The 25,241-nt window shown below is 48.5% G+C and overlaps 1 protein-coding gene across 2 annotated transcripts in view; it reads right to left on the bottom strand.

Annotated features, from left to right (window-relative positions):
* Nucleotides 1–25,241, bottom strand: part of LOC138304174 (sulfotransferase 1C1-like) — a 379,927-nt gene that overhangs the window by 110,538 nt on the left and 244,148 nt on the right. For both annotated transcript variants that reach the window (XM_069244007.1, XM_069244006.1), the window contains exon 5: nucleotides 17,613–17,739. In XM_069244007.1, the coding sequence (XP_069100108.1) occupies nucleotides 17,613–17,739 (127 nt within the window). The remainder of the gene's footprint in view (nucleotides 1–17,612; nucleotides 17,740–25,241) is intronic.

The following is a 25,241-nucleotide window of genomic DNA, read 5'->3' as shown; positions in this document are numbered from 1 at the left end:
GGCAGGCTGTGTTCACCAGGAGCCGAACCCCGAGGGCCACCTCCTGTTGACTGGGGGCTGGGAGAACACCGCTGCTGGATCACTGGCATTTCCAACATCTGGGGCAACGTGGTAACCCTGAGAGCTGCAGGGGAAGCGATGGGCCCTAAACCATGCCTTGGCCTGCACTTCTGGCTGCAAGGCCCTTCTCACCATGACTTGAGCCCCAGCGGCTAAGGGCAGTGAAAACAAACCCACATGTAAGGGGGCCCGCACAACTGTTGCCCCAATTCTTGGCCTGGCGCCCTGAAGCAGGGGCATGCCTGACATCTGGAAGCGGGCGACAGGTCCTAAGGAACTGCTGTCAGTCTACACACACGGACATCCCCCCAGAAGAGAGTGGCCCTGAACTGGCCAATGCCCATCCCACCCATTGGCGCTGACATTGGGGAGGGGAGGCTGGATCCGTGGACAGGTGAGTGACTTTTCTCTCCCCCCTCCCACTGAGATCCCGGATGCGGGCCTACTGCTCATGGAGCTGGGGCTTGGTGGTAACCCCGTGCCTCAGTGTCCCTGCTACACCTTAGACGCTCCCTGCCTCTGCAGCGCCTCTGAGGCCAAATTGGCCCTGCAGACCCAGCCACATCTGGCACCATTACAGAGCTGTGTGGCACCCACTGTCCTTGATGCAGATGCCCCCGTGATGATCCTGGTGGTAGAAGGAGGCCCTGCATGGACGGAGATTGGGCAAGGGCCTGGGAGTTGACAGCTCAGTTGCGAGGGGTGACCTGCTGTTTTCCCGATAACCCGCATCTTGGTCCAACTGGGGTCATGGCCGTCTGGGTGGCACAAAGCACAGAATGCTATCCTTGACCCTCTGGTACTGGACTTCTGCCACCCCATCATGGCAAGAGACACACCCTCTGGCTCCACAGTGCAGCATAAAATTGACAAACACAATGCAGGTAGCACTGGCGGAGGATATTGGCACTGCGGGTGGTAGGAACACGCAATAGGAGGGGCTACAAACGTCCTCAATCATGTAGTTGATGCAAGATCTCAAAGAAAGCCATGGAGGACAAAATGGGGGAACTGAAAGTAGACCTGTTCCTGATCGGGCATGATCTACGGAATACAGTAGACAGAGTCACAGAGGTGGAGGGCAGAGTTTCTGAAACTGAGGATAAGGTCAAATCACATGAATCCCACCTCTAGTCCCTACAACCTTTAGTCAGCCATCTGGAGGTCTGGGTGGAGGATGCTGAAGGAAGATTGCAGCGTAATAACTTGTGCATTGTGGGCATCCCAGATGGGGTGTAGGGAACCACACAGACCTGATTCATTTTTGACTGGCTCAAGAGGTAGGTGCCGGCCTCAGAGATGTCAGCCTGCTTTATCATAGAGAGAGCACACAGAACACTAACCATAAAACCGCCTGTGGGTTCCCCACCTTCCCCCTTCAAAGCCCAGGTTCGTAACTATGCAGATCGAGACAACATCCTTTGGTGGTGTGCAGGACTCGGTCTCTGGTGTTCCCATCCTTTCCAATAATGATCTTCCCAGTCTACAACTTAAAGGTTCAACAACAGAGGTGGTCCTTTCAGGAAGTGAAACAAAAACTTAGAGTCATGAACATCCACTACATGCTCCTTTTCCCAGGTTGCTTGAAAGTTATATTCCAGGACAAGACTTTGTTTTTCGATACGCCAGAAGCAGCCTGGGATTTGGTAAAGGAGTGACCCAACCTGTGCGGTGCTTTTTCCATCTCACTAAGGGGAGGGTGGGGGTTTGAAGGGTAGGGGAGGAGAGGGCCCTTCAAGCGAGTGGCACAGCTCCCTAGTGCATAACTCGCAGTTGTAATCACAGGGCTTATTTTCTGGAGCCAGAGAGCTCTCTGGCACAGAAGATGACCAGGACAGTGGATATGAGACTCTCACAGAAGGTGGTGACTCTGACTCACTGCTGCCCTTGCAAGAACCCTCAACTCAACAGGTTCTGCATAGACTTGGTGGGTGCCTGCACATGTTGTTGAGAAGGCATGGTGTGGCTCCTTGAGCACTTTTATTTTTTATCTTTTGTTTGTTGGGGTTGATTGAGGGGTGATTTGGCTGCGGGGTTGCACGACAGGCAAGACGCACATCTCAAGTTACCCCAGTTGACTACCGTCCCTAGTTGTGTCAACAGTTACTTCTAGTTGGCGTAGCAAAGGGTGGGAGTTGTGGAAGGGGAGGGGTTGGTAGGGGGTGTTCGTTTTGACCTGGCATTGGTACATCTAGAGGCATTCACTTGGCAGGCACATAGATGACACGTACCTCGAACACGCACCTCATCACTTGGGACACTACTAACTCAGGCAAATAACTGACTCACAGAAACATACTCTCTCTCGAGGAGGCTTAACCTCTTCTTGTGGAATGTTAAAAGCATGCGAGACAAGTTTAAGAGAGAGGCCGTTCTGAAGGTAGCCCACAAATGTAACCCCAAAATCTTAATGCTCCAGGAGACGCACCTTATGGGCAATCAATGCCCCTTCCTGTCTTATATGGTGTATACGCAGGATTTCAACTCGGGGTTCGAGAGGGGTTGCCATCTTGATCCATCAACATATTCCTCTAGTGGTGTCCAGGATGTAGCATGACACCAAGGGAAGCTATGTGGTGACAACCAGCACTTTTCAGGGGTCCCCGATTTCTCTTGTTTGCGTCTATGCTCTCCCAGCCCCTCACCCCTGAATTTGTGCGCACACTGAGCCGTCTCTTTATGAAGCTTCTGCACCCCCATGGATTTTGGGGGAGGCCTCAATGGGGTTAGTAACCCTGGCCTAGATACCTCTTCCATTTTGACACTCCACTTTTCAACACAACATGTTGCTTAACAAAGAGTGGAGGGTGCACCATCCTGTGTGAGATTGCTACACCTTTTATTCAGGAACACATAGATCCTTCTCCCACCTTGACAGGACAGTCCGGATATTGCAGAGGGGACTGTGAGACCACTTGCTGATACTGCTGGATCTTGCCTGGGGGCCAGATCAATTTGCTGTGGGGTGGCGCACAAGCGACTGGAACCTCCACAGCGAGGAATTCCGTGAGGCATGCTAACATACGAGTCAACGATTTCTGACAGAAAATAGCAGGACAGTAGTCTCCCCAGGCGCCCTCTTGGAGGCACTCATGGTTACTCAGTGTAACAAAATTATCAGCTATAATAAAGGGCAACAGGGTCGAGCCCAGCATACTGTGGCAGACCTACAGTCTTGGGTGTTTGAGCTCGAACAGAGTTATGTAGCTACAGCGGAGGACTCAATCCTGGCGGCTTCCTACACACTCAAAAACTGCTAAGTTAGGAACTTATGCAAGAGGCCCGTGAGACATGAATGGCTACTCACAGTCATGTCTTTCAATGGAGGGGACAAAGCAAGCAAAATGCTGCACTGCCTGTGTATTTCCTTTGCTCCTATAGCCTGTATCAAAACAAATGGAGGGTCACAAATATCGGGCAGCGAGGCCATAGCAGAGAATTTCGCTGGGTATTACCAGCGGCTCTATATCCTCCTCCTGTAGGTCCCCCGGTCGACCTGCGCCAGTTTGTGGTGAACCTACCAGTGACTTGTCGGTCCCAGTGGACCGCATTTCTTTGAAGGCAGATGTCACCTGCGAGGAATTGAGGACAGCCCTTGCGTAGCTTCAGGAGGGTAAGGCACAGTGGCTCAACAGCTTCCAGAGGGCGTTCTAGATAGTTGTATGGACTCAGGGAGGTAGGCTTTTGCTCCAGACCTTTAGTGAAGCCCTGATGTGGAGTGAGTTGCCCAGGGCACTTAGAGCAGTGGGCATAGTGGTGGTCCCTAAGTTGGGTGTCCACGGAACACGTTGCGAGGACTACAGACCAATACTTCTGCTGAACACAGAGGACAAGGTCTGGGCCAAAGTATTAGCTTATCGACAACTGGGTGTGATCAGACCTCGTCCATCCCAATCAGTCCTGGTTCATGCCCCAATGGGCCTCCAGACACAACGTACGGAGGGTTAACAACACCATCTAGATGAGCAACATTTTACCGGGTCATCAAGCTCTGCTACTGGTGGACTTTCAGACAGGGTTCGATTTGGTGGATTGGAACTACCTGCTTGCCTCATTACCCCGTCTTCAGTTTGGGCCAAAATTCATTAGCTACATTCGACTGCTATATACGTGGCTCTGTGCAAGGGTACTAGTCAGCGGGGCTATGTCTAATTGGTTCAGTATAGAGAGGGGCACACTCCAGGGAGACCCTTTCCCCCTTGCTTTTTGCCATGGCAGTTGAGCACCTGGGGGCGTAGGTAAGGGTGGATGCTCTGTTTCATGGTTTCCAGTGGTCCTCAATGGTCAGCCATAAAATACCCCTATATGCAGATGATGTCTTATTGTTTCTGGACGATCCTGCTGTGACAGGCCCCGGGGTCCTTCAAATTCCCCATAAATTTGGAACCTACTCAAGTCTTTGCATAAACAGGGCCACGTCTTCCATTTACCCAATTGCCCAGTGCCCGACAGCCATGACATGGGCACTAGAGTTGCAGGTTCAAATGCCTAGGGGTATTTGTAACTGAAGACATGGCCTGGGACTATGACGCCAACCTACAATCTCAAGTGGTAGGTCTGACGAAGGGTGTGAAATTCTGGTTCTCCCTCCCGCTGTCCCTACTCGGATGCTCTCCATATTCAAGAAGCAGCTTCTATACCAGCTCCAGAATACCACCTTCCCGATTGGGCAAGGATTCTTTACTAGAGCTAAAACTCTGTTAAGGAATCTTTTGTGGGGTGGAGGGATTCCCCGGATTGCTCTTCAGAAGTGCTGCAGGCCTGCCTTTAAAAGCGGCATAGCCATCCCAGATCTACTGTTACATTAGACGGTGTCCCATTTTTTGGTGCTCAACGACTGGTGGTTCGGGGGTTTTAAGACCCTGCGTATGTGGTAGAGGGATTGGTTATGTACTGAAACCCCCGCATCTAATACATGGTGGGGACATTCCAATGTCTATGGGTGTTTACAGAAAAGGTCATGGGAAGCGCGATCAGGCTCATGTTCGAGACTCCGCTGTAGAGGGGGACCAGACTCCTGTAGGTCGCAACACTTCATGGTTTCACCTGGTGGGACACTATTGGTAGATGTGCTCCTCAATGGGCCACTTAAGTCCTTTCAAAAGTGGCAGGTAAATACCACATGTTTTTCCGTTAGCTTAAGCTCCGACATGTACTTGTGCCATATTTGCTGTTCAACTTGGTCATTTCCGAATACTCTACCCTAAAGGTGAAAATCCTGCTCACCAGCATTAAGGAACACAAACTGTCCGCCCTCTATCTTTGTTGCACAATCAGCTGGATCACAAGGCCAAGGTGAGAGCAATGTGGACACAAGACTTAGGGCCACTGGGGGACAAGGACTGGATTGAAGTTGTGGTTGCCACTAGGGAGGCTGTGATAGCCTCTCAGAGTAGTGTCTGATTGAGCTCAAACTGCTGCATCACACATACCTCATGAGGGCACAGCTGTACAGAATGGGGCTGGATAGCGCAGGAGGTTGCTTGGCCTGTAGAGGGGGTATTGGAAACTTTGGAGACTGTTTTGGGTTGGAAGATCCCTAGGGACCTGAAATTGATCCTCCTACACATCACAGAGGATATAGGGAGGTGACAGATGCAAGAAGGTGCTGCTCTGGCTGGGCTTGCTTATAGCTGCACTTTGTGGCACTGTAATATGAACTGTGGAGATGCTGTTTTAATTTATTGCTGGCTCTGTTCCAAGCTTGGGTGTGTTATAAGGTCAAAACTCACTCAATAAAAAGTGGAAAAAAATAAAAATAAAAATAAAATGGCAGGAGAAGATCCTAGTTCCTCTTAAGGTGTTAGTGGAGTTCCCAACGTGCCTTTCAGTGTTTTGTAAAACTCCTCCACCAAACTGTGGCTTGTGGGTGGTATGTTGATTGAGGAGTGGTATGTCACACCAGCTTACTCCTATATCTCTCTCATGTAAGACAAGATGAAATTGGTTCCCCGGTCTCGCATTATTGTTCTCCGAAATCCAACCCTAGAAAAAATTCCCAAAGAGCGCTCTTATTACCACCCATACAATCATGCTTCTCAGAAGTACCACCTCAGGATATCTGGTGGCGTGATCCACCACAACCGAGATACCTGTTGCCTGATTGGGAGGGGTGGTCAAAAGGACCAACTATGTCTATTCCAATCTGCTCAAATAGGACACCTACAACTGATAGAGGCACTAACAGTGCTTTGTCCTCCCTCCTTACTTACCACACACCAGGCATGCGGGACAGGTTCTATAGAACTGTTCTGTGTCTCTGTCCATCCGTGGCCAGAAGTACAGTGGGTGCAGCCTATCCTGGGTCTTTCTAACGTCCAAGTTACCTGCCAAGGGCACTTCAAGGGGCACTGACAACAGGTAATTCCTGTGCACCAGTAGAACTACTAGCCTCTTGCTAGATCCTGACTTTAGATCCACCAGCTCACTGTACAGTAGGCCATCCACCCAGCCAACATAGTGTTTTCAACCACTCCATTGCTGACCTGTTCCTGGGCTTCCTTCTGAAGTCTCACAAGCGTAGGGCACTCATCATGTGCCTTATGAGAATCATCTCTTGTAGGCCTCCCAGCAGCTAAGAAACCCTGCATCTCTGAAAGTAACCCAGTGACACCTGGTCTTTGTCAGGAGCCTCATCCTCTACGAAGCAATGACCGCCATGGCCAGTGCATTCCAGGAGTCTGCTCTTTCCAGAAAACTATCTTGTTTCGGTCCCTGCAAATTGTGAATGGTTCCAGTCTCATCATGGGTTTGATGTGCAGCCTGTGTGCTCGTCAACACAGCTGATGTGGTCAAAGCCATAAACGCTTTTAGTCATGGCACCATGCCAAATCACTGCCAAAGAGACAACCAGCACCTTGATTTTCTCTTACCCCAGTACTGATCATGGCTGCCTTGCCGTCGGGCTCAGCATCAACTGGGGCAACTGCGTACTCCATGCATTTTCCACTGGCTACTAAACTGGCTATCAAACCTGTATCCTTGGTACCAGGACTAATCTCCTCAGGCTTAGGGTACTTCCTCTCAACCAATATGTGGAAGGCTCCAGCATCCCGAAGAGCAGGCATTCTCACACCATTAATACTAACTTTGTGCACAAACTCCATTGTGTTGGTATTATTGTGCTTCACAACATCTGGGTCCCTTTTCCAGATGTCCATAGCCACTAGACTGAGTGCAAACATTCACCCATGCAAAGCATACATGATATCATGGATGCAACCTTAAGAGGGTCGTACACCTGACATTCTCTCTTAAAAGTGTTCCACTTGGTGGCACTTGTACCAAGTCACCACCAGGGCAACGGCCCTCAATTATTCACTGGGGCCTCACCTGGCATTTGGTGGTTGTGAGCAGCACAAATATGGCAACGGTCCCATTCAGGTCAGAGTGCTGCACAGAGCAATGGCCCTTTTTTCATCACAGCATGGTATCAGGGACATGACCCTTATTCTTCCTCACGAACCTCATCTGGCATACATGGGTCGTGAACAGTACATCCCAGTTGGTGTAACTGTCCCGATGGACCCAAATCTGACACTCTGACCTTGGGACCACTCAGCAGTATCGCCACTTGATCTCACTCCCTACGGGAGATCTACTTCTCCTCACAGTGTCCTCTGGTCTTGGATAAGATAGAAGCTGGTGTTTCAAGCTCCAGGGCAAGTGTCCTTGATTCTTCTGGGTGATGTCCCCTCACCCAGCAGGGTGAGTGTCAGACCTTCAGTCCCCTGACCTGGTCACAACAGAAGGGAGTCGTGCTGAGTTTCTCCACATTGAAATACAGCTTTAGTTTGACAATTTGGAAGCCTCATGCTCCCCTTTTTATGTTCTGGCTTGACAGGGCAGAAGGCACCAACCATTTATGTGAGCACCACTTGAAAGGGGCTTTGGGTCTGTCCACATGTTGGTAGCCGAGGGAGTACATGTTTGATTGGTCAGAAGTTGTGTGCTTCCACAAAAAAAGTGCTTGCCATCCACATAGCTGTGATCAATGTATTCATTTATTCAGCTACCTGAGCTTGAACTTTCAGGGGCACACACATGAGATTGTAAAGCTGTTAAAGTATCTTAGATAACTAAATAATTTATGATGGTTTTCTTTGGCAACAGGGAAGATGGAGGGAAGGCAGTTGTTTAACCTACACAAATATTATTCTACAGTTATTTGCTTCCACCTAAATACATATTCATTTCTATGCTATCCACTTGAAATGCTTCACATTACCATATAACATTCCTTTAAAGCCAACCTATTGGTATTGCCAGCCCTATTATCTGTTAATAAGTTTCCAGACATAAATGTGATTTAGTGTTTCAGTCTTTGAAATTTGTGTAATAGGTGTTGCTCCATTTGAAGTGTCCTCTTTTCTGTCCCGACCTTTGCACAGGAAGGCATCTCTCACGTTAGGGATAAATCCAAGTTGGTCGCCCCACAACACAGGCCATCCGAAGGTCTTGAGGTTCACACCTGGATGTCTGCCTCACTTATATATGTTCAAAAAAGGTTTCCAAAGGGCTTCATCCCTACTCTTTATGATTTTCTTTTTAGCCACATCTCCTTCCTGAGATGTGTCCAGGCCTCTTTGGCCAGTGAACTCCTCCAGCATCAAAGAGGCCCTTTGAAGTGTATGAAAAGCCTGGCTCTTCTGTCTCCCGGTGTGTGTGTCCCATCCTCCGCTCAGGAATGAAGTAATCCACAAATCTGTCTGGGGGAATCTCCTCTACCATTATATGCCTTCTCAAGCAGGACCTGGGTTTCCCAATATGAAACCCACAGGCATCCATACACTGTGACACTCACAAGCACACACATGCATCCTTAGGCACTACACATAGAATAGAGTGTAGCCTTCCATGTACTGCAACACTCACAGATACCCATACATACCAGCGATCAGTACAGAACACATTCAAGTATACTGAAAAACTATGAAGCGAAGGGGAGAGCTATAAAGAAATGGAAAATGGTAGAACCTGAGAGAATATGAAAAAGAAGAAAAGGGTGTAGGGTGGAAGAAAGGACAGCCAGGGCAGAAATCAAGAATAGTTAAATGGAAATCAGATAGAATAAAACAGACATAGAGCCTGATTTAGATCTCGGCGGATGGAATACTACATCACAGATGTGAGGGATATCCCGTCAGCTGTATTACGATCTCCATAGGATATAATGGGATCGTAATACGGCTGACGAAATATCCATCCCATTTGTGACGGAGTATTACCCTCAGCCAAGATCTAAATCAGGCCCTTAGACAGGAAACAAGGGCACAATAAAGACCGGGAGAACAGAGTCACAGAAAGTAAGATAGACAGTGTGTGAGTTTATTCTGCACCCTGTAGGAGCTCAGAGACAGTATCTGCATGGTTAGCTGCTTAGTCTCAGTGGGGTACAGTGGAGTAGTTACATAAGTTGTATTAGATGCCTGAAGGGGTTCAGCATGGTGTATGAATGAGCTCAGTAAGTTACTTGAATCCCTGCAGGAGTTCTACTAGTAGGTTGCTTAAGTTCGATTAAGTGTTTAAAACAACTCTGTTAAGTGCCTTTATGAGCCTCCTTATGTGCCTACAAGAGCTACATTGTGTGCCTTCAGGAGACTGATGGGCTTGCACCAGAAGCACAGCGCATTGAGTAGATCACCGATAAATAAAGCGGTTTGAACACATTTATATCTGAATGGTTACATACTTTGCACATCACAAAAAATGCCGGAAAATGTTTGTCTTTTAGAGGTGGAAAAGGTAAAGGCAAGCATTGTCAAAACATTGAATCAGGCCTTGACAAGCATGCAAACTTTTTAATCACTTTATTTGCAACGGAATGAAATAAATATTAAAAGTGAAAAATTAAGATATATATATATATATATATATATATATATATATATATATATATATATTCACTGAAAAAACAAATGGGACATTATAGTTAGGTTCTGAATGTACTCGTACAAAACCATAGAAATTCAGCAGTTATAGTTAGAGTTCTTTCAAGTAACTAAAACTTTCACCCTAAGGTAACTATAACTTGCGCCTTCGCCATGCACAATCGTCTCATCAATAATTTTCTTGCAAATGTTGCAGTGAGAATATGAAAGATAGCACAGAATATGTCATTGATGATATAATATGAGGAGAATTAGCTGTATCTGGGGGTAAGAGTGGAAGTCAGAGTGTCTGTCTAGGTGTGGGAGTGCATACATCAGTGTTTTAGTATGTGCGCAGGTCTGTGAGAGGGTGGATCAGGGTGTTAGTGGTTATGTGAGTGGGTGTGTGACTGAGTGGGCGTGTGAGTGGGTACGTAACTGTATGAGTGAGTCTGAGTGGGTGTGAGAGGGTCTGACTGGACCTGTGAGTGAGTGCAAGAGGGTCTGAGTGGCTCTGTGAGTGGGTGCGTGAGTTTCTGAGTGGGTGTGTAAGTGGGAGAAATGATTGAAAGAGAGACAGAGTGAGTGAAAGAAAATGAGAGGGAGAGAGACAGAGTTTTTAGGCTATGATGTCAGATATACTTAGAATGAGTTATTTGCCTCCAATTTAAAATAAGAAATGTATTTGTGTTTTTTAAATATAATAATTAAAATAATAATAATTGAAATGAGTCCAGCTAGACGTGAACCCCCAAAGCTCAGTGTGAAGGTCAGCAACCGTCACACTGAGCTATGGCAATTTTTATCTTTTTCATTCTTCCAAGCCCTTTATGGGCTATCTGGGACCGCGAGGGAGCACTCAAGGGCTCCCCTTGGTCCCTCCATATTTATTTATTTTTTAATAAAAAGCCTTTACTGGTTACCTGGCACTGTGGGGGAAGCCTTAAGGTTTCCCTCGCAGTGACATTGCTTCAGCAAGCACGGACCTGCTTTGACAGCAGTTCCGTTCTTGCTAAAGCATTGCATCTCTGTCCTCTGCATGCCTACAGGAAACAGAGATGAAAGTTTTGGATTTTAACAGCGGGACTTGCTTTAGAGGTTCTGCTGTCAAAACTTGAAGTGCTTGCTGTGGCTTGGCTGCAGCCAATCCACAGCAAACATCTATGTCCCGGGGATGGGCACCCCAGGACATAGTAGGAGCAAGCCCTTGGGTTTGGCAGTCCCAAAGACCATCAGTGGCTCGACAAGCGGGGGCTACACGCCCCCCTTCCAACGTGGACATAGCCACAGGGGTGGTTGTCCCCAGGGGCAGCAGGGGCGCTGTTCTCCTTGCTTGCATTTATAATTTTGAAAGCCTTGGAGAGGTGGCAGACCCCTAGGCAGCGTGGGGTGGGGGGGTGCAGATCCCCCTGCATTTTTAATAATGAAAGCCCTGGTGAGGTGGCAGTCCCTAGGGCAGCCATGGGGGCCCCCGACATTTTTAAAACTGAAAGTCCTGGGAAGGTAGTAGTCCCCAGTGTAGCAGCCCCCCCCCCACATTTTTAAAAATGAAAGCACTGGGGAGGCAGTGGTCCCCAGTGAAACAGGGGACCACGGCCCCCCCCCCATATATAGTAATGAAAGCCCTAGGGAGAGTCCTGGGGAGGCCGCGGTCCCCAGGGCAGCAGGAGGGCCAAGGGCTCCTTTTGTTTAGTTTTTTTACTTTTTTTCCTGGGACTCGGCTCAAGACAAGTCCCAAGATGGCTGCCAACACTTTCTGGTTAAAGTGTTGGCAGCCAATCAGAGCTGTGCACTTTCCTGCACAAGCTCATCTTTGTTTGCGAATACTTTGCAGCCGGAGATATACAAATTTTAATTTCCCTAAATTTCTCAAAAACTACTGAACGGATTTACAAAAATTCACAAAAAGCACAATCTGCGTACCAACAGCTAGCTTTATGCCAAATTTGGTGTAATTCTGTCCAGCAGTTCGGGCTGTAAACGTGTTGACAGATCCTATGGGAATAAAAATGGGAAATGCAATGTTTTTTCTCAGCCCCGCTTGACGGATCATCCAAAAACTTTCCATGCATACTCAGAATTACCCGGCCACTTCTTTTGGAAAATTTCGTGAAGATTTGTCAAATGGTCATAAGATGTAGGCAAGTCAAAAAATGCTTTTTCTATGGAAACATGGTCCTAAATATACCTACTGGTGACCGCCAGTAGGTGAGATATATATTCCAGTAGAAGGCATTCTGCTGAAACGCGTTCACATCTTATCTCAGGACTCTGTGTTACCCTTATAAGAAATAAATTCAATGAACTGAATTTGAGCTTGCTGGATATGATTCTGTTTCAATAATTGGGATCTGACTAACGGGATCGGTGCAGCCGTCAGATGGCCATCGGTCCATCTGTTGAAGATTTATATATATATATATATATATATATATATATGAAGAAACTGCTAAAGCTTGCTTAAAAAAATGAGCGTCCTACTAATTTCATGCAGTAAGTGCACTAACTGAACAAGCGAATGTCTGCTTTTGAAACAAGATCACTTGTCGTTAGTCTGGCCAATTTAGTTTTTAACCTAAAATGTAAATCCCTGGTCAAAAAAGTAAAAGTTTAAAGGTCTGGGAGGAAATTTTTAAAAGGGCTGGGGGTCGTCATCTCCAATAAGGAAGAAACTGCCACTGGGCTCTCAAACAGAGGTGAGAGCAGCCTCATTTGGCCATGGCAACAGCCAGACAAGCCTTTCGTGCCTCCCTCGGCAGGGTGCAGTTTTAGATAAGATTTGAGATATAACCTCATAAGGGACTGCTCAACAGGCAATTCTCTGCCTTTTGAAGCACAAGAGCATTTTGGGGGGGGCAAACCCGAGCTCACTATGCTGGGCCTTTCAGAGTAGAGTGAGTAAGTAAATCGGCCTTTAAAACGTTGTCTATTTTCTGGCTCAGCTGCCAACTTTTATTACTCTACTAAGTGTTATCTTGATCAAGGCAGGTACATGAAACACAGTATGAACTATTGCTGCCATTAAAAAGATTGCAGGGCTCCTCCTCATGCCACCAACTCTGATTTGTGTCAAGGCATGCAACTGGGCCCATTTGGTATCATTCACTCTTTTGGCAGTATCCCTTCTGTTGCACACTTACTATGTGGATTACTGGACCTCAGGGGCGGCTGTTGATTTATAGAGGAGAGGGAACGGCCGGGCCACTCATTCAGCACATACATACTTACAATCACCCATCTACATGCCCACTCACTCACACCCATCCATTCACAGGCGTGCAGGCACCCATTCACAAGCACATACACACGAACACACCCATTCACAGCACACATGGACAAACACACATTTGTTCATACATACACACGTGCACACAAACATTAAAAACTTAAAACTTACAGGGATGCAGCTGTGACCTTGGGTGGCGGGTGGGAAGCCTCGCGGTTCCTGGAGGATTGGGACTGCCACCTCATCTCTTTGGCCAATCTTGTTATGGGTCAGCCAGTAAGAGGAAGCAGAAGTCCCTTACTCGTCACAGAGAAGGATGGGATCAGTGAGAGTTCAAAACTGAAGTGCGCAGGTCCAAGTGTATCTATAACACCTCCCACTTGTCATGAGGGGGAGGACCTCCGCGTACTTTGCCAGGTTGTGGAAGTCACTCCTATAGGGCTGCAAAATCTTAACCCGGCAAAGTTCAACTCAGGCAGCCAGGTGCCTGTTCATTTAGCGCATGTATAGCACCTGGCTGCCTGACTGACCTGAACATAAAAAAGGGCCTGATTACAACTTTGGAGGATGTGTTAATCCGTCCCAAAAGTGACGGTAAAGTGACGGATATACCACCAGCCGTATTACGAGTCCATTATAGCCTATGGGACTCGTAATACGGCTGGTGGTATATCCATCACATTTGGGACAGATTAACACCTCCTCCAAAGTTGTAATCAGGCCCAAAGTGTGTCTGTGAGGCTGTGCTTTGCTCAGCGCGCAGGTACCTTTCATGTTTGCAAAAAGGTGGGGAGGGATGGTTCCTCTGCCTTTAAGGAAGGGTTGCATCACGCCTGCTGGTCCTTTAATTACGCTCTTTTTGTGTTAACACACACAGTGCTTGCCTGGCTATGTTGATGCAAAGGCAACATGTTCTAACAGAACCTGGTGAGCAATAGCAAATTGCCACTGATCTCTTCCATCCAACAGCAAATGTTAGACACAATGGCGCAGATTTATGAAAAGTGGCACTGCACCCAGTGCAGCGCCACTTTTCTTGCGCCCCTTACCGCCACCATGTTTGCGCCGTATTTAAAATACTGCGCACCATGGCGCAGGGTAGAGGGCAATAGCGTTTAACTTTTTTATGTAATTGATGTACTGTTCAGGGTTAGCGCCAACATTTTGGCGCTAATGCTGAACAGTACATAGGGGCCCATTGTAACCAATGGTGTGCCCTCTTTTAACATCTGCTCTGAGCAGGCGTAAAAAGTAGCTGCAAATAATGATGCAGGGGAATCTCTTAGATTCCACATGGCCATTTTTGCAGTCTCCCTAAAGGGGGATCGCCCCCTTTGCATACATTATGGGGGTCATTATGAACCCCGACGGTTCAGCCCGCCATGCCGGCGACGGGTGAAAAGCCCGCCACTGGCATGGCGGGCTGAACCACCATATAATGAACACATGGAGGGCTGCCATAGGTGGCCCTCCTCCACCGCCAGGCTGCCTCCGACAGGCAGCCTGAGGGTGGAAGGAATCATTATCCGACAGGGCAGCGCTGCTGTACTGTGGATAATTATCGCTACAGCCCCCAGGCTGGCGGAAGGGGTGCCCCGGGGCCCCCCCGGGGGCCCATGTACTTGGCTTGTGCAGTGCAGGGGCCCCTGTGCAGTGCCCCATCACGCAGGTTACTGCCCGATTTACGGGCGGTGATCTGCGCGACGGGTGCTGCTGCACCCGCCGCACAGAGGCATTGACGGCAGCTCCATGTGGAGCTGCCGGCAATGTCCCGGCCAGGCATTCTGCTCTTCTGGTCTTCTCCTGGTCTTCTGAGAGCCCTCAGAAGACCAGGCAGGGCCCACAGGAGTCTCGGAACACGGGGACAAAGAAGATGCAAAGCATGCTGGAAGTACATTGGAAGGTCCCACGCCACCGAACAGCTCAGGGAGCTGTGCGTCGCAGGATGGAGTGCTGGGGACCTGGGCTACGCTGTGCACAACGGATTCTTGGAAGAAGTGCACACAAGCCCAAGAAGCTGCAGAAGACGTGGTGCACAAGGGTACTGTTGCAGCACGGGGAGGCAAGCTCTTATCTCCACCAAATTTGGACAGCTGGACCCTTGGACAGTCTGGGTCACTTCGGTCCACCACCTGTGTTCCAGGGAGAGGAGGGCATCGTCAGAAGAAGAGTCCCAGAGTACCGGTTGTCGTCGCAGAAGGGTGCCTGCAGAAGCAGGGAAGTGACTCTGTCACTCCACTGGAGATTCCTTTGGTTCTTCTGGTGCTGTGTGAAGACAGGCAGTCCTCAGAGAGTGCACACCTTGGAAACTGTAGCAAAAGCTGGCTGGAGCTGAAGTTGTAGGTCACAGGAGTCACCCTGGATACTTTGTTGCAGTTACAGCGGTTCCTGGAGCAGTCTGCGGTTGAACCGACGGTCAGAAGCCGAAGCAGAGGATGCAGAGGAGTTCTGGAGGAATCTTGCAAACCGAATCAGAGGAAACACCCAGAGGAGAGACCCTAAATAGCCCCTAGAGGGGAATTGGCTAGCTACCCAGGGAGCACCTCTCAGGAGGGGTCTCTGATGTCACCTGCTGGCACTGTTCACTCAGAGGTCTCCAGAGGTCCCCACACCTTGGAATCCAAGATGGCTAATGTCAGGGACACTCTGGAGGAGCTCTGGGCACCACCCCTGGGGTGGTGATGGACAGGGGAGTGGTCATTTCCCTTTTCTTTGTCCAGTTTCGCGCCAGAGCAGGTTTAGACTGGATTATGCAAGAAGGGCACCGTTTGTGCCCTTCAAAGCATTTCCAGAGGCTCTGGGAGGGTACCCCTCCCATGCCTGTAACACCTATTTCCAATGGGAGAGGGTATAACACCCCTCTCCTAAAGGAAATGCATTGTTCTGCCTTCCTGGGATTGAGCTGCTCAATCCCCTGGAGGGCAGAAATCTGTCTGTGAGGTGGCAGCAGCTGGGGCTGCAGTGGAAACCTCAGAGAGCTGGTTTGGCAGTACTGGGGGTCCATGGTGGAGCCCCCAGGGTGCATGGGATTGGCCCCCCAAATACCAGATTTTGATTGAGGGTGACAATTCCATGATCTTATACACCTCACAGGGCCATATTCGGATTTACCATTGTGAAGCGACATGTATGTATTGACATATGCAAGTGTGCACGCTTATAATGGTGTCCCGGCACTCACGAAGTCCGGGAAATTAACCCTGGAAAACGTGGGGGCACCTTTGCTAGTGCAAGGGTGCCCTCACAAACAGTAACTTTGTACCTAGCCTTCAGTAAATGAAGGTTAGACATATAGGTGACTTATAAGTTACTTAGGGCAGTGAAAATTGGCTGTGAAATAGTGTGTGCACTATTTAACTCAGGCTGCAGTGGCAGTCCTGATGAAAGGTTTGTAAGAGCTCCTTTATGGGTGGCTAAAGAAATGCTGCCCCCCATAAGGATCTCCTGGAACCCCAATGCCCTGGGTACCTAGGTGCCATATACTAGGCACGTATAAGGGGGGTCCAGTGTGCCAATCAGAATTGGAATATGGAGCCACTAAAGTGTAGTGACAAATTTGGTAAGTAGAGAGAGCATAAGCAATGGCGTTCTGGATAGCAGAACTTCAGTCAAGACAGTCAAGCATACCAACAACACATATAAGCCAAAAATATGAGCACTGGGATCCCGGCTACCAGGATACCAGTAAGGCAGGCAAAACAGACAAATAGGGTTTTAAACTATTAGCACTGGAGTTCTGGCTAGCAGGATCCCAGAGAGACAGTAAAAACACACTAACACTCACAAACAGGCCAAAAATGGGGGTAACCATGCTATAAAGAGGCTACTTTCTCACAGACTCTCCTGGGCTAAAGAAAAGGAGCTGTAGTTTAGTTAATCAAGGATACATTAAAAGACCTCTAGCTACAGAATAGCAAAGGATACTGACACCTTGCCGTAAGTGCCATCCTAAGTAGGATGGGTATGTCCAGACATTGGTCCTGTGCACACTGTGTCACTAGAACCAGGCAGTGTCCAGCTGATGGGCCTATAACTATTGGGAGCCAGTCCAGGGTTGCTTGTGTTCCTGTTCAGGGAGGACCTGGCTTGGCATTTCGGGCTGGATTGTTTCAACTGGAGCAGGTTCAAGATTGAATTGCATATAGCTGGGTCAAAACTGAAGTGGCAGGGTGTGCAAAATAACAATGGACTGGGGTGCAGCCCCAAATAATTACCAGTGGCTGAGATTAATTCAAGCATTCCATTCATCACTTTTTTGTATAGTTTAATTTGTCATCCTGTAGCAGGAGTTTCTTCACCACTCACGCGCAGCAACACATCTACGGTCCTCATTGTCCCCAAACCCCGGGCCCACTATTTGTGCATGCATAGATAGTCATGGGACACTGGAACTACCGCTTGCCTTCACTTGTCACTACCCTCCCTTGCTCATCAATCTGTACCTCGCACTCTCTCACCTTTCCCATTCTGGAAGGCGTCAAAATATTCAGACCAAGATCCTGGCTCCATCAGCCCTTTGTTCATCTTCTGGAAGTAGTAGTAAGACACCATGATGTCCTTTGCATTCCGAGCTACGTAAATCACCTACAAAGAGGAGAAGAAAAAGAGCAGGTACAATTAGAGGTGTAAAGGAGTCAAAAGAAGCCAATCATTTGAACTTGCGTTAACCGTTGACTGCAGAAGGGTATTTCTGACCCAGAAGTCTCTTCAAGTGGCAGTATAAGAGGTTGACCTGTGCAGCTTTTTGGGAGTGTTGTGTGTGTGTGGTGGGGGGGGGGTGCATGCCAAGGCTGTCAGTGTCCAAATCAGTGGTAGCAAAATCAGCACCATCCATGTGTTCTTTGAACTTCTGTTAAATTAGAGATTTATTTCGAAGATCAATTAGACCTTCTGTTTATAAGTTAGGTACAAAAAGTAAACCTGTACAATGAAAAAGGATGGGCATTATCTATTTCTATGAACTGAAAAAGGTATGGGGCGCAAGACAGAGGAGATAAGTATCAGGAAAAATAGCACTTTGCCTCTGGATTGCTTTCCTAATGCTAACCAATACATTTTTCTTGCTTCTTTTTTGCTATATGGTGCCACTTAGGGCCTCATTACAGTGACTTCTGTTACAGCACATGTTGGAAATATGAGTTGTGGTGATTTTATTGTACCCTGTAAATACTGGGGGCCTCACTTACGTGGCCCTAACAGCACACTGCACCACCGGAGTGTCATTTTTTGGACGCTCCAGTGGCGCAGTATGCCAGCCCATATATACAAGGCGACGCAAACCACCTGTTAAGCGTGAAAATGGCATTCCATGGGAGTTACTGTGGGTGTTCCCATGCAACACCCATGGAATCCGACGGAATCTGATGCCTTCCCAGATTTACAAGTATGAGAATGCATCAGATTCCTATGCCGCCTCAGGGGAGCATTCTACAGCACACAAAGAAAGACAAAAACACCATTAATTATTGTTTATGTGCAGGAAGGTGTCACTTTCTGCACATTAACAATCATTCCCTCAACACAGGCACCCTTGCACCATGGTGCAAGGGTGCCTGCGTTGGTGCAAGACAGCAATTTCAGCACCAGCGCAGGGGACAAGGACAGGAATGCGCTGTATCTTATAGATATGGTACATTCCTGCTGTCTTGTTTTGACGCAGGGTGGTGCAGCAAAAAGGCTTGCGGCGCTGCCCTGCGCAAAAACGTAGTAAATGAGGTCATGGATGTGATGAAATCCACTTCCCCGGAATATATTTCAGCAGGTCAAAACTGCTCAAAGTTATTGGGACAAATCTACCTGGAAGAAATACCAGGTCATGCGAATTTTGGTGCAGTAATCACCAAACTCCTTGTGTTAGGTCCTATTTTGTGGGTAAAACATATAATTGGCAATAGTTATGACATATGATAAAATCCACACATCTTGCTGTCGGATTTTACATGTGTGATAACTATTGGACTCGGCACCAGCGCACTCGTGATGAGACCCCTAGAGGATACGAAACACAACCACCATGCAAGGCTACAAAACTGATGTAGGCAGACATTCAACCACCAAGTCACTCCATATTTCTATCCTTCCATTCTTGTCTCTTTCGTCAGTAACAGAGTCTATAAAATTCATGTTTTAATACATTCCCTTTCCATGTCACACAGACAGACATCCTTTTCAGCTATTACAAAATAGCTGTTCAGCGATGAAAACAGCCGGATTGGAGAACATTTTTCATGCAATGAAATAAAGCCTGAATTTTAACCTACAGCAGTTACGAGACATCCAAGAAGTTATCATTCACAGGTATATATTTCTTACAAGCACTACCTGGAGGACCAGAAATTCCTGTCATCAGCTTTAAATCTGAAATTATTGTACAAAACAGAATACAAACACATAACAAGCGTGAGAAAAGCCAATAGGTCTAGACTGTAGAAGTAGAGTCAAGGAGGAGACCCGACATGAAAGGAATGCCGTGAACGCCCAACACCAGGGTAACAATTGTAATGTTGGGGGCCCTAGGCCCTCATGTTAAGTTAGTAATGACACGGAAACATACTTATGGTTACTATAACTGGGCTCGGGCACATGCGCCCGGACCCTTTTATTAGGAGGGTCATCTGACCGGTGACACCTGAGATGGATGGGTGTGGGGTGAGTGTGGAAACCAGCCCTCAAGAGGTGGCTGGTGGAACCACGTCATCTTGAAACACAAGTATGAGCCCAGCCAGACTCTACAACGATTTAGAGAATGAAACCTGATTTGCCCCCAGCGAGAATATTGAGGAATCAGGTCCACAAACTGTACGTCTTGGTAGGGTATCCTGGGACTTGACTATGACTGGTCCAGGAGTGTACGAGGATCATCGGTCACTGCATTCTTTAAGCCTGAGTCAGGAGAGAGACGATAAGGCTTGGCTGACAATGGACTCCCTTTAGTTTCTGACTTTCCCTTCACTCCAACGTTACAGGTTCCTCGTCCATGGAGCTCCGAAAAAATTGTACAAGTTATCTCATTCTCTATGGTCCTGCTCCATCTTTACCTTACCATCCCACCCCCACCTTCTCTCCACCCCGCCCACTAGCGCCCAGGGCACACATATCAGATTCATATGAACTCAACTAACCCCCAAGGGAGTCCACAGGTACTCCTCCACCTTTCAGACACGAACGGCTCAATGCACCAGAACAGCACCCATGACTGCAGATGCATAAGGTATTAATCTCAAACATATGGGACCTCAATGCCCCTGCCAAGCGACTTACCCTACACTGACAATGCCCCAGGACTCGGACAGCGACATTTGCCCTCATCAACAGATATACCTTCTTAAAAAGGACTGGGCCTACTAAGTCAAATTGGTTAATTAGACCGTACTTCACCTCTGGACCCAATAAGAAAGCTGGCATAGCTATATTACTGGCTACATTTTAGGGTAACATACTAAATAAATAATCAGAGATTTCCAGTAGAATTCAGTCCCCACAGATCTCCATAAATGATTACACTTTCACTTTGGCTAATATTTATGTGCAGCCTGAATGACGCCAAGGAGTAGTTTCTCTATAAAGCCCTCCTCCTGGTAATGACCGCCCTAGACAGGAATATTCTGGTGAGTAGACACTTTAATATTGTTTTGGCCTGATGTTGGATACAATAAGCCCCATGTAGGCCAGATGGGTGTTACATGGCTGTCTGACAGAGGGCTAGTGGACATCTGGCATCTACAGAATCCCACCAGCAAGGACTACTCTTTTTCTGCCTCCCGGCACACTTACACCAGGCTAGTCTATTTCCTAGGCTCCCCTGTACCCATTTGGCCACCACTCAGGCTGATATAGAGGTTTACACCCTCTTGGACCATTACCTATAACCCTAAACATTAAAACAACCCCTTTCACACTGCATTTGCCACAACTAGAGGCTGAATGACAATCTTCTTATAAATGACACCATCAGTATAAAACAACAGAACTATAGAGGGGGCAATAAAGCCAGGCGCTTACTGGCTAGCAAGTTGTGAGCCAAACAACATAAAGATAGAGTGGCAGTCTTTGTCATAACCCAAAGGGAACATATATGGTCAAACAAAGGCCTTGCCAGATCATTCAATCAGTTCTATGGTAATCTTTACTCAGCAGGCAATGGTAATGAGTTAGCCTTATAAACATACCAGTGTGCAGCCCACACTACGGAGCTCCCATTACTCCACGCAGCTGCACTTGAGGCTGGCAGTGATTTCTGGCACAGCTAAACTCCAACTCAATAAAGCACCAGGCATCTACTAGATTTTCTGCCCTCTGTTTGCCCTGCTACTTCAGCACCTTAGCAACTCCTTTGTGGATACAGGGACACACACAGATAGTATGAGAGAAACTGTCAACACTGTAATCCTTCCCCGCCACGGACGTAATGGTTACGTCCATGGCAGCGCCCGTGTGGCGCCATGGACGTAACCATTACGTCCAGGGACTGGCAGTCGGGGGAAGCGCTAGCGCTTCCCCCGAGGGCCGCCCCCCAACACCCCCAGGCCAGGGCTGAAAGGGGAATCCCTTCCCCTTTCACGCCCACCCCCCCCGCCCCCCCCATGACGTCAGCGCGCGATCGCGCGCTGATTTCATGGAAACGGGGAATGACGCGCTGGAAGCCATTTGCTTCCAGCGCGTCAAGGGAGAAGGTGAGTATTTCACCTTCGTGCGGGGTGGGGGTGCTCTCAGAGAGGCATCGAGGGAAAGGAAAGGGTTTTCCTTTCCCTCGATGTCTCTTTGAGCATTCCTGCTGCCCGATCGCGATGCGATCGGGCAGCAGGAATGCCCACTAGACACCAGGGATTTCTGTATGTGTGTGTGTGAGTGAATATTAGTGTAGGGGAGCGACCCCTTGGGCAAGGGTCGCTCCCCTTTGGGGGCACATGCTTTTTACGTCGTTTCTGCCCCCCCTGGGGGCAGATTGGCCCTATTTTTAGGCCGATCTGCCCCCAAGGGGGGCAGAAAGCCACTAGACACCAGGGATTTTATTGTTGCTGTGTATTTTTTGTGTTGGGGGGCGGCCCCTTGGGCAAGGGTCGCTCCCCTTTGGGGGCACATGTATTTTACGTCGTTTCTGCCCCCCCTGGGGGCAGATTGGCCCTATTTTTAGGCCGATCTGCCCCCAAGGGGGGCAGAAAGCCACTAGACACCAGGGATTTTATTGTTGATTTGTATTTTTTGTGTTGGGGGGCGGCCCCTTGGGCAAGGGTCGCTCCCCTTTGGGGGCAAATGTATTTTACGTCGTTTCTGCCCCCCCTGGGGGCAGATTGGCCCTATTTTTAGGCCGATCTGCCCCCAAGGGGGGCAGAAAGCCACTAGACACCAGGGATTTTATTGTTGATGTGTATTTTTTGTGTTGGGGGGCGGCCCCTTGGGCAAGGGTCGCCCCCAGGGGCCCTCATGTATTTTTGGGCAGTTCTGCCCCCCTTGGGGGCAGAGAGGCCTATTTTTTTTAGGCCTTTCTGCCCCCAAGGGGGGCAGAATCCCAATAGCGCCAGAAATAGTATGTATGTATGTGTGCTTTGTGTTGGGGGGTGGCCCCTTGGGCAAGGGTCGCTCCCCCCAGGGGCGCAATGTATTTATTGTCGTTTCTGCCCCCCTTGGGGGCAGATTGGCCCTATTTTTAGGCCGATCTGCCCCCAAGGGGGGCAGAAAGCCACTAGACACCAGGGATTTTATTGTTGATGTGTATTTTTTGTGTTGGGGGGCGGCCCCTTGGGCAAGGGTCGCCCCCAGGGGCCCTCATGTATTTTTGGGCAGTTCTGCCCCCCTTGGGGGCAGAGAGGCCTATTTTTTTTAGGCCTGTGTGCTTTGTGTTGGGGGGTGGCCCCTTGGGCAAGGGTCGCTCCCCCCAGGGGCGCAATGTATTTATTGTCGTTTCTGCCCCCCTTGGGGGCAGATTGGCCCTATTTTTAGGCCGATCTGCCCCCAAGGGGGGCAGAAAGCCACTAGACACCAGGGATTTTATTGTTGATGTGTATTTTTTGTGTTGGGGGGCGGCCCCTTGGGCAAGGGTCGCCCCCAGGGGCCCTCATGTATTTTTGGGCAGTTCTGCCCCCCTTGGGGGCAGAGAGGCCTATTTTTTTTAGGCCTTTCTGCCCCCAAGGGGGGCAGAATCCCAATAGCGCCAGAAATAGTATGTATGTATGTGTGCTTTGTGTTGGGGGGTGGCCCCTTGGGCAAGGGTCGCTCCCCCCAGGGGCGCAATGTATTTATTGTCGTTTCTGCCCCCCTTGGGGGCAGATTGGCCCTATTTTTAGGCCGATCTGCCCCCAAGGGGGGCAGAAAGCCACTAGACACCAGGGATTTTATTGTTGATGTGTATTTTTTGTGTTGGAGGGCGGCCCCTTGGGCAAGGGTCGCCCCCAGGGGCCCTCATGTATTTTTGGGCAGATCTGCCCCCCTTGGGGGCAGAGAGGCCTATTTTTTTTAGGCCTTTCTGCCCCCAAGGGGGGCAGAATCCCAATAGCGCCAGAAATAGTATGTATGTATGTGTGCTTTGTGTTGGGGGGTGGCCCCTTGGGCAAGGGTCGCTCCCCCCAGGGGCGCAATGTATTTATTGTCGTTTCTGCCCCCCTTGGGGGCAGATTGGCCCTATTTTTAGGCCGATCTGCCCCCAAGGGGGGCAGAAAGCCACTAGACACCAGGGATTTTATTGTTGATTTTTATTTTTTGTGTTGGGGGGTGGCCCCTTGGGCAAGGGTCGCCCCCAGGGGCCCACATGTATTTTTGGGCAGTTCTGCCCCCCTAGGGGGCAGATATGCCTATTTTTTAGGCCTTTCTGTCCCCAAGGGGGGCAGAATCCCCATAGCGCCAGGGATGCTATGTATGTGTGTGTGTGCTTTGTGTGGGGGTGTGGCACCTTGGGCAAGGGTCGCCCCCCCCCAAATGGTGCAATGTAATCTGGGTGATTTCTGCCCCCTCCCCTTGGGGGTAGATTGGCCTATTTTTTTTTTAGGCCCATCTTCCCCCAAGCAGAGAAGACTAGACACGGGAAAATGAAAAAATGGTTAGTGGCGGAGTGTTTGTCAACTGGCGAAGTATTTACTTTTATGATAATAACAGTTTTTCTCCTTTTTGTTTTAGTTCAAAGCTTTTGCTGACTTTGCTGTGGCTTGTTGCAGTTTTGGCAGTAGTTGTCCTGCGGTTTGCGTAGTTGCATGTTTTAGGTAAGTAAATAAATTTACTCCAAGTGAGTATTGTTGCAATGCATGAATGACATGTTTGTAGGTGGTGTACTGAATGCAGGATTGTGTGTGAAATTGTCCTTAGAGTTATGCACAATGATTATTGTGTTGTCTTATGTCTAATTTGCTTTTTTTTTTCTCTTTTTAGTGGGATATCGTTGGTGATTGCTGTGGCTGTGCAGAGTAGTTGCTGGTGAGTCAAGCTTTTTCAGGCAAGTGAGCAGTATAGTTTTTGAGTTTATAATTCTTAGTGATAAACCTATACTTTGTTACTTATCTTACACAGTGCTGGTTGTTGGTGGTGTATTTGTTCAGTTAATTTTAGTAGGAAGGATCATGGCCAGCCGTAGGATGACCGCTCAGCAGGTTGTTAGTGTGCTTTTTGAGTCATCTTCTGACCATGAATATGAGACTGACTCTGCATCTGAGGCAGAGGAGGAAGTGCAGGATTCTGGAAGTGAATTTTCTGTCAGAGATGAATCATCTGATGATGAAGCCACTCTCAGTGCTGATGAAGGGCCTGTTTTAGAGGAGGACAGTGATGTGCCAATGGTGCAGGAGCCAGCGGCTGAAAGGCTTCCCATTGGAAGACCTGACGCATGGGTTGCACCAAACATGGAGCAGCCACAGTTGCCTGCGTTTACTGGTTTTCCAGGGTGTCGAGTTAATACGGAAAACTTTTTGCCCGTCAACTTTTTTGAGTTGTTTATGGACGATATATTTTTGGAAGAGATTGTTGAGCAGACTAATTTGTATGCAGAGCAGTTTTTGAGGGACAACGCTGCCAGACTTAGGCCACACTCTAGAGCTAGCCGGTGGATTCCCACAAATCTGGAAGAGTTGAAAAAGTTCTTGGGTTTAACTTTTTTGATGGGG

This window comes from Pleurodeles waltl, chromosome 7 (assembly GCF_031143425.1).
Source record: "Pleurodeles waltl isolate 20211129_DDA chromosome 7, aPleWal1.hap1.20221129, whole genome shotgun sequence".
In the NCBI taxonomy this organism is placed as follows: domain Eukaryota; kingdom Metazoa; phylum Chordata; class Amphibia; order Caudata; family Salamandridae; genus Pleurodeles; species Pleurodeles waltl.
This window is presented reverse-complemented; position numbering and strand designations above follow the sequence as displayed.